Source organism: Camelus bactrianus, chromosome 13 (genome assembly GCF_048773025.1).
Source record: "Camelus bactrianus isolate YW-2024 breed Bactrian camel chromosome 13, ASM4877302v1, whole genome shotgun sequence".
Classification (NCBI taxonomy): Eukaryota; Metazoa; Chordata; class Mammalia; order Artiodactyla; family Camelidae; genus Camelus; species Camelus bactrianus.
This window is the reverse complement of record NC_133551.1, coordinates 73,644,336-73,654,021: the sequence shown is the minus strand read 5'-3', so window position 1 is coordinate 73,654,021 and position 9,686 is coordinate 73,644,336. Positions and strand designations below refer to the sequence as shown.

Here is a 9,686-nt window from a genome sequence, read left to right as displayed (position 1 = left end):
GTCGCGAATCAGTGTCACCTCCTCAGGGAGGTCCTCACTGGGACCACACTTTCGAAAGTCACCCCCACCCCTCGCCCAGCACTGTCCAACACTTTACCCCGAGCGCTATGTGACATGACCTTAAGTATCTGCTTACTTTTCTTTTTGGCGATCCATTACATCCACGGCCCAGCACATAGTAGGTGCTCAGCAAATCTTTGTTGAATGGATGGATGTCCTGGGTTCACGATGTTCCCTCCTCCACTACCCTCCAAACACCTTATCCTCCCTTCTGTGCAAATCTCAATTTTTTTAAATTCAAGTATAGTTGATTCACAATGTTCTCTTAGTTTCTGGTGTACAGCATAGTGATTCAGTTATACGTACATATATATTCTGTTTCATATTCTTTTCTTTAAATGGAGGTACTGGGTACTGAACCCAGGACCTTGTGTATGCTACGCATGTGCTCTACCACTATTATGAGCTATTTCCCTGCCCTCATATTCTTTGTTATTATAGGTGATTACGGGCTACTGAATATAGTTCCCTGTGCTATATGCACAGTAGGACCTTGTTGTTTCACCCATTCTTGAAGGCTTAGCTCACAGCCTTTTCCTTGAAGACCATCCCAGGTCACGTCCGTTTAGTCAACATGTATTAAGTGCGAACTAGGGTCAAGCTCCCTGCCAGACACTGGAGCTGCTCAGATGGTTAAGACAATGCTCACAGAAGACTCAGAATTAGATACAACAGTCTTCTGTTTCGTCAGTTCTTATGGCCCCATAATTCCTTTTTGCATGTGGTTTTCATCTTCTTGGCTAGATTGTAAGTTCCTTGAAGACAAAAGATGCTGTGTGTGCATCTGTCCTGGTGCTGAGCTGGGTAGCGGAGACCGGAGCAGCCCTCAGCAGCTTTCATGGGTAAGAGAATCAAGTCACCACATAGTTTTATAGTGACACCCGTGCAAGTGAGGGTCAGGATGACGGCTACCAGCCTCCTCACCCTTCCTCTAGGAACTGAGGAACCAGCCCTCAAGGAAGCAGACTTAAAATGGCAAGACTCTGCCTCACTCACTTTCCAGAGAAGGACTTCAGACTCTGTCCCCCAAGCTTTTTCATAACAAAACCTGCCAACATCATCATCCTTCTGCTCCTGAAGCCTGTCCCCTGGTGGTTAAGTGACATCAGAGAGCAGTGTAGTGGGATTTCCACAAGAAAAATCTATTCAGTTTAAAGGATTGAAATGTATTCCGTGTTCATATCATTCCTGTATAGTAAAATGCTCTTTCTTTTAAGTCATTTAATTTTCATTATGATAGTAGTTGGGAATTATTATTATTAATATTATTTTTTTTTAGGCTTTTGCTTACAAAATAAAAAGTAGGCAGCCCAGTGTTAGTTCACCAAATTGTGGGCTTTGAAATCCACAAGCGTGGACCCACTGGTGAGATCTGCCTTCCAACTGCCTGGGGGGGGGGTCATGAGCGCGTTGCCTTGGGGCTGGCAACTCCTCTCCAGCTCTGCTTTTCCTTCGCCAGCTCAGCCTCACATGGCTCTGCCCTTGCCGCTTAAACCCTCTCTGCCGAGACTTATCCATGTACCACAACACCCAGGGAGCCCCGGCTGTGCCAGCCCCTGTTCCCGGCACTGTGGATCCACAGCCGCCAGCAAGCAGGGCCTGTAGCCCCGCGCCTCCTCCATCTCTCTCACTTGCTAACTGCCCTGACCTTGACTGACCTTGATCAGCATCCCCAGGCTGCCTATCTCCAGATAATTTTCTAATGGAATGACTCTAAATTGCAAATCAGATTAGGACAGCCTGACTCAAGTCAGCCAGTGACTTCCGATCACCTTCAGAATAAAATCCCCAGTCCTCCCAGTGTCTTGCTACACCTCTGCGTGGTACCTCGGTCCTGTTCCTTTCTGACCTCTCGTCACTCCCCGAACCGCGGCCAGCCCTCTCTCATTTGCACCAGGCCTGCGCTTGCACAGATCATCTGGTGGCCACCCGCTCTGTCACTCAAGGAGGGCTCCCTCTCCCTCCCTGGGAAAACAGCTGCTCCCCACCTGTCAGCCTCACTCTACCCTCTTCACTGAGCCTCTCACCCCACGACACGGCTTTCTTCACTGCGGCAGCCCCAGTGCCTGGAGCACAGTAGGTGCTTGATCAGTATGTTGTTTCCCTCAAATCTATATCCTTGTGCTCCTGGGTCCAGAGCGATACGGCCAACTTCCTTATAGACATCCTGTGTGTGTCCCATGAGCATCTCCATCTCAGCAGATCCAAAAATCTTACTGTCTTCTCCCCAAACCTGCCACTCAGCTCCCCAGACCATTCACCATTGGTCCCTGTTAGAAACCTGGCAGGGTTGCCAGACACCGAGTGGCCCCTAAATACCACCAAGTCCCTCTGAGTCCCCCTCACTCAGCCCCACCACTGCTGGTTTTGCGGGGCCCTCATTATTTCTCACCAATTGGTCTCCCTACCCAAGTCCCACCCGGTCCTTGTTACTGCCACGGCACTCTCTGAGACTCAGTGATCGTGAAACTCAGGGATTATCTCAAGGACAAAGTTCAGGCTCAGCTTGGCTCACAGGGACCCATGGGATCTCGTTCAGCTTTTCTGGGCATCACTTTCACATTAAGCTACCTGGAGTTCCCCTCAACGCCTCCACCGCTCTCTGCGCTGTTCCTCACCTGGAACCCCCATCCTTCACTTTCCCACTGCATCTTCTCCACCTGGAGAAATCCATCTGTCTTTCCTAACTCCTCCGCTCCCTTCTGTGCAACCACAACACCAGGCCCATATCTTTCTCTACTTGTTGCACTTTAACACCCATGTGAATCCTCATAGCTATAAATATTTTTATGTGCAGCCATCCGTGTCTGTATTAGGCTGAACAATATCTCCAAGTCTAGTCTATTACCACATGGATCATTCTAGACTCCCTCTCTTTGCTTATAAGTAATTTCCCACTGTAATGGTGAGATGGTTCCAACACCTACTGTCCATTTACTTAATTGTTTAATCCCAGTCTATGTGTATAGTGGTCTCTCACTGCATGTTACCTGCGGGTATATCTGTCTTCAAGATCAACACTCACTCCCAAGCACTTTAAAATAGCTCAGTGCTTACTACCAGCTAATCGCTGATCTAAACACTGCAAGCATTTTATTTAAATCTCACAACCCACCATGTGAGACATTTATTATTAGCTCAATAAGAAGAGGAAATTGAGAAAAAGAGGAATAGAGAAAAAGCCAAGTGAGTTACCCAAGTTGCACAATTACTAAGTGGCAGAACCAAGGTTGACCCCAGAGAATAGACCCACAGAGCCATGAACGCCACAGCCTCCTGTGCGTTAGTGGCGCTGCCAGTAGCATGAGCTGAATTAATCATGCCACAGTCCGTCGGCTTCCGACACTGTGGCCTAACTTCTCCGCAGTGCTGCGAGCTTCCGTCGTGGGTTGTCTTCTTTGCCCCCTCACACTGTAGATCCCTGCGACAGAAGGTAAGGATGGTTCAACCACAGCATGGTGCTCTCTGCTTCGTCCAGGGCCTCACTCCTCTTGTAAGTCGTGGAATTCACTACCTGGGGAATCCGCATTCCATTCCCACAAAGGCTGTTCCCAACCCCACCTCTGTTCAGCCTGGCCCCCTGGCCTCTGCCTCCCTAACTCCCAGGAGATTTCACATCCTGTCAGAGGGCTTTCAGCAGGTGGTCCCTCCACTCTCCTTTTCCGTGCTTTAGTTTTCTCACCCTTTTTGTACACACCCTCTTCACAAACACACACACACACACACACATACACACACACACACACACACACACACACACACACACACGTCTCTAAGAAAAGCCTCTAGCTCTGCTGTGTGCTGGGGGCACTCCCTCCTTCCCACTACACGCCTCCTGTCTCACTTTCAGACCCCCTGATGGTCACTATGCCCCTGAAGACATGCAGAGGCTTCCCCAATCTTAAATTCTAAAAATCACGACTTTACCACCTCACCTCTCACTCTTTGCCTCTTTCAGCAAATATTGTCGGAGGGCCTCCTCCATGCCAGACCCTTCTTGGCAGTGGGGATTCCAGGCTAAACAAAACTGGCCAAATCCCTGCCCTCAAGGGGCTGACACTCCCATGCACCTAAGCTAGTTGAAGGAGCAGGGAATGCTCCCTGCCTTCCTCCTGCTCACAGAGAAGCAGCACATCTTGGTAAAGAGTGATCAGATTTATTGTATTGAGTACATATAGGCAATTCTATTGTTCTGTAACAATATAATTTAGGATCAGTCATCTCTGACTTGGTTAAAGTCTCCATAGGGACCTGTTTCCCAGCTTCCTAGACATCATTACTTATGACATTACACTTTCTGAGACTAGTGTTTCTGGAATGGATCTGACCAGAAAATGGATTCCACTCTGAGAACATGTCCATGGCCCCTGGAAGACCATGGAGTTGGAGAAGAGTTAGTTTCTTTGGCCACATATGAGTCCTTCCATCTCGAAACCATGGTGATGATTTTTGTTATAAAAGCTGGTGTTACCAGGAACCACACAATGGTTGACCCAGCATGATCAAGGAACAACTGCCCGCCGTGCCTTGGGGTCGGTGGTGGGTCAACTTGGAAAAAGACGGCCTGGCTTTCAGAACTGCACAGAAGCCTTTCGGACAGTCCTAGCAGGGCCTGCACTCCACACTGCCTTGTCCCCATTCTGGATTCACAGCCCAGGAGGCAATCTCCACGCAGCCCTGGTTAACAGGCTCCTTCTCTTGAGTTACTGCCTCGAAGCAGAGGGCGGAAAGTCCTTGAGTTCCATCTTTTCTGGGTGCACCTCTGACACTTTATTCATCTTGGTGAAGATCCGATTGATCTCTATAAAGGTCTTGGACTTGGTCTCAGGGACAACCAGGAAGATGTAGATGGTGGTGAGAAGACAGATCACGGCAAAAATGATGAAGCTGTAAGCTCCGAGGCCCACCTGCGGGAGGGGAGCGGGTTCACATTTCTGAAAAGGTTCTCACTTTACTGCTCAAGGATTTTTTGCATCTGGGGCCCCCGGGTCACACTTACTTGAATGAACGGGAAGATCAAGCCTACGGTGAAGTTGGAGAGCCAGTGGACGCTGCCCCCCACCATGAAGGCAGCCGGCCGGGAGGACTGCAGGAAGATCTCGGTGATGAGCAAGGCGGGGATGGGACCTGGGGAAGGAGAGGAAGAGCTGTCTTCCTTGTCAGCAGAGCGAGCCCACAAAGGGTCCTGGAGCCCCTTCCCAGGGCAAGGTGCCCGAGGCATCTGGCCCAAGGCGGAGTGGCGCGACGCCAGCACTCCTGGTCCCGTGGAGAAGCAGTGTGAGAAGGCATCTGCAAGAGCTGGGCACGATAGGCGACACCCTGTGACGTCCCTCAAAGGGGCCCATGACCACCTGTCAGGCTTTCTGTGCCAGCTGCACAAAGCAGCGTGTTCCAGCCTGTATGGGCTGTCTTTGCTCTAGTCGTGCTCCACTCAAGCCCCTCTGCCACAAGAACACAGGCAGAGAAGCCATTCGGGGCCACATCCCGCCCTCCCAGGAGCCTCTCTAAGGAGCTCAGGATAGAAGTTTCTAGGGCTTATGGTACAGGAGAGGGGCAATGAAAGCACAGAAGCAGCTCGGGGTACATACTGGGCCCCAGGGCGTGTCCTACGACGTAGGAGATGACGCAGGTGATGCTGATGTAAGGCACCCAGGATGCCGCATCCTGTGCAGGGAGAACAGAGCTGGACCACACCTGGCAAAGTGGAGACCGCCGGGGACAAGAGCACCAGGAATCTTGGTCCCCAGAGGCCAGATGCTCTGCCCAGGGTGGGAGGGCAGGCACCTGGCGCCTCCTTCAACCTGGAGGCTTCCGGAAGATCGGCTGGAAGCAGGCAGTGGGCTGCTGGGGTGGGGGTGGGGGCTGCCCAAGGCATCTGACTCATGGTGATAGAGGAAACACTTTGGCCTTCTTTCCTGACAATGAGCATGAGGGCGCGGGGTGGGTGCCTCCACCCCAGGCCCCGCCGCCTCACCTGCAGAGCCAGGGCAGCCGTCAGCACGCAGCAGGCGGCGAAGCAGATGGAGAAGCCCAGGAGGAGCAGGAATCTCCTCCCCAGGAGCTCCACCACGAACACCTGGAGGGGAAGTTGTGGGGAGAGGGAGGCTCAGGAGCCCCGTGTCCCGCCGGACAGGAAGTCCTGGCCGCCCTGCACACTCCTTCTGAAGGGGCAGCTCCCAGGAGAGCCGGGTGTGCTGTGCACCCACCCACCCGTGTGTGTGTCCTTGGATAGCCAGCAGGCCACTGCACTGCCCAGTCCAGGGGCCCCATTTGTCACATGGTGGCCCTGGCACAGGTAGTGGCCCCCAGGGTAAGATGCTTCCACACGGTGGAAGTTTCTAGAGTGGAGGGTGGGGGTGTCCATTTTGGGGGGCCTTAAGCTGCCCCACCCAAGAAATAGGCTGTCATCTGAGGAGACCCCAGAGGCTAGAGATGAGGGGACCGAGGGCTCCTTCCTCAGCCAAGAGTGTCACTCTCAAGGTGCCCTCCATCCTGGGCGGCCAAAGGGGACTCAGCTCCTGGGGACACTCACGGCGCAGACGGTCATCAACACGTTGACAGCGCCTGTGCCGGCCGTCACATACTGGACATCCTGCTCCTTCACCCCCGCACTCAGGTAGATCTGGTCTGCGTAGTAGTAGATCTGGAAGGAACCCCAGAGGCTGGTGGGGCCGGGGCATCCCCGCCCCTGCCTGCCGCCCCGGCCTCGGCCCTGGCTGCCCCCGTACCGCGTTCACTCCCGACAGCTGCTGGCCGCCCATGAGGACGATGATGGAGACGACCTGCCACCGCAGGGACCTCATGCTGAACAGCTTCCGCACGGAGACGAAGCCCGCCGCCTTCTCGGCCTTGTCCTCCTCTCGGATCTCCTCTATCTCAGTGTCCACGTCGTCCCAGCCGCGCAGCCTCCTCAGCGCTGGGGGAAGGAGCAGAGGGGGCGTTGGGGGTGGACCACGGCATCCCCGGGGCAAGGATGCCGCCACCTCCGTCCCCTTTCCTCATCTCACGGGAAAGCCTTACCGTTTTTGGCTGTCTCTTCATCTTTCCTCTGAATCAGCAGGTACCTGGGGCTCTCGGGGAAGAAGGGCAGGAGGAGGAGCTGCAGCGCCGCCGGGATCCCGGTCACCCCGAGGAGGACGGGCCAGCCTACAAGGAAACCAGTCTTACGGGAGAGCTGGTCCCAACGCCCAGCTCTCAGAGAGGCCCCCCACCCTCAGTCCCCTCCTGCTCCCGTCCCCTCCAGCCCCGGGGACCCCAGCTGGCTGCTCTGGCCCATTATCCTGACTGGCTTTCTTTGGAGCGGGAGCAGGGGCTCTGCGGGCACAGGGCTGTGTCTTTCTCATCCCGTGTCCCCAGCACGTAGAGTGGTGCCTAAGGAATAGTGGGCACTCTAAGTGCTTCCAGAATGGATAGTGATGAGTGACCACCACCACCGATCAGATGGACGACACCGACAACTCTGACCGTGCCACGTGCCGGCGAGAATGAGGGCAGATGGGATGTCTCCACACTGCCGTGTGGACACATGGCATCTTGAGGGGACAGTCTGGCCAGCAGCTAGTGATGCTGGACACCCCACACGCTCTGACCCAGGCATCCTGCTCAGGAGCATGCCCGGGCCCTCGGGACACTGGAAACAGAATGGTCAGAGCAGCACTGATGATCAAAACAAAGCCCAGAAACAAGGCTAATGTCCAGTAGGACAGATACGTAAATCAGGGTTCATTCGTAAGACGGGATTTTACACTGCGATGAAAATGAAGCAAGTCAGGGCAGGAGCCAATCCCACCGACGCAATGTTGGGCGCAATGACCCACACGATAAGGTTCCACTGCATAGAGTGCAGAGACGGGAAATTAACTCTGCCTTGGAGGAAAGGGGTGAAACCGCAGGAGAGAGCAAGGACGTGATGGCTCCTGGGGGTGGGAGACCCGTGCCTGAGGGGCACAGGGGGCAGCGAGCTTCTAGTTCCGGGCCTTTATGGGTGTTCTATCTCACAATAAAAACGGTTAAGTAAGTGAGTAGCTCAGGTCCTTTCTCGGGCCGTGGGTGCCTGACTCGCCCCTTTCCTCTGGGGGCTTGCAGTATGTGGGTGACGACCACGGACGTCTGCCTGCCAGGTGCCAGTCCAACGGCTCCTCCTGCGCAGCCCTTCCCCGTTAGAGCAATATCGTGAGGCAGGTACCGGGATCAACCCCATTTTCACACCTGCAAACACTGAGGGTGGAGGCTGTAGCTCCCTTGTCCAAGATCAGAAGCAAAGCTGAGATTCGAACCCAGACACTGAACCCTGGATCGCTGGCCTCCCGACCTCCTCCCGCCCCTTGGATCTGAATCCAGGGCAGAGCTCATCTGGGTCCTGTTCCATCACCCTTCCTTGCACAGCCTTCAGCAAAAGTGGACGTCCCTGCCATTTGGGCCACTACTGTCTGGCCTCCCGGCCCCACCCCACCCCCTACCCTGAAACTCTTCTTACGAGGTCCTGGAGACCCCTAACTCCCAAGTCTGGACGCCCTGTTCAAGTCCTGGTCCTCTGACTTCTTTGCAGCTTTTGTGCTGTGACTGTCCACCTCCTGTGCCCCTCACTCCCAAAAATTCTCTGACACGATTCTCTTCTGGTCTTCCTCCCTCCCCGCTTCCCTCCTTCTGGTCTTCCTTCCTTCCTTCTTTCCTTCCTCCCTCCCTCCCTCCCTCCCTTCCTTTTTCCTGAGCACCTATTACGTGCCACGAATTGTGCTGGAGATTCAAAGATGAATATGGCCAAGCCCTGACCTCCACACTCTGTCTAGAGGAAGGTTACCGATGGTCCAATTATGACAACCAAGGGTGGAGGGACAAAGTGGAGTCCACCAGACCACCTGCAGCTCCCTGACCGCACAGAGAGCTTTACGCTTCCGTCCCCTCTGCCCACACCTGGTGTGCTGGTCCTCCATCCCCAGATGCCAGGGCTCAGTGGATGTTTCTGGGACCTGCTGCTTGTTTACATGCCATCACCGGGAGGCAGGAACCTAGCTCCTTCACTCCTGGTCCCAGCTCTTTAAGAGGGGGATTGAAAGGTGGGAGAGATGGTAGTTAAACACGGACCCAGGCCTGCACGACCTGGATTTGTGCCCTAAGGCGACCTTGGACGTGTTATGTTATCCAGCCTCCCTGTGCCTCACGTTCTGCATCTATAAAATGGGTATATAGTAACAGTACATGCTTCCTAGGCTGTCTGGAGGATCAAGTGGACTAACATAAAAGACTCCATGTCTGGCCCATGAAGAGCACTTCATACGCTCTGACTGGTGCTGTTATGAATGGTGATCCCCTTTCAGGGGCTCCAGACCCAAGACAAAGAAAGGGGAGGTCATGCAAAGACAATGACAGTTATGAGTTGCTGTGCACCTACTATGTGCCAGGCCCCGGGCTCTTGGGGAGGGGGTTGTGTCCCGGAGTTAGGGTCTGGAGTGGACACCAGCCCTGGGGACTCATCACCTCACCCTGGGGGCCGGGTCAAGTGACCTTCTTTCCTGGTCTGTGAAGGGGATGATCATGGGCCCCTGGGCAGCTGCGGGGCTGGGAGGCCCCAGTGAAGCGGTGCGGGAGGCTTTAAGCGCCAAGCCTGGCCCCCAGGTGGCCGTCAT

The 9,686-nt window shown here is 54.2% G+C and overlaps 1 protein-coding gene across 6 annotated transcripts in view; it reads right to left on the bottom strand.

The window, feature by feature from the left end:
• Positions 1-4,200: 4,200 nt before the first annotated feature.
• The window catches only part of SLC2A5 (solute carrier family 2 member 5), a 29,361-nt gene continuing 23,875 nt past the window's right edge, over positions 4,201-9,686 (bottom strand). For all 6 annotated transcript variants that reach the window (XM_010957587.3, XM_045518563.2, XM_045518564.2 and 3 more), the window contains 7 exons: positions 7,081-7,206; positions 6,789-6,976; positions 6,593-6,703; positions 6,035-6,136; positions 5,649-5,724; positions 5,060-5,187; positions 4,201-4,967 (listed from right to left, as the gene is read on the bottom strand). In XM_010957587.3, the coding sequence (XP_010955889.1) occupies positions 4,764-4,967; positions 5,060-5,187; positions 5,649-5,724; positions 6,035-6,136; positions 6,593-6,703; positions 6,789-6,976; positions 7,081-7,206 (935 nt within the window). In that variant the 3' untranslated portion in view covers positions 4,201-4,763. The remainder of the gene's footprint in view (positions 4,968-5,059; positions 5,188-5,648; positions 5,725-6,034; positions 6,137-6,592; positions 6,704-6,788; positions 6,977-7,080; positions 7,207-9,686) is intronic.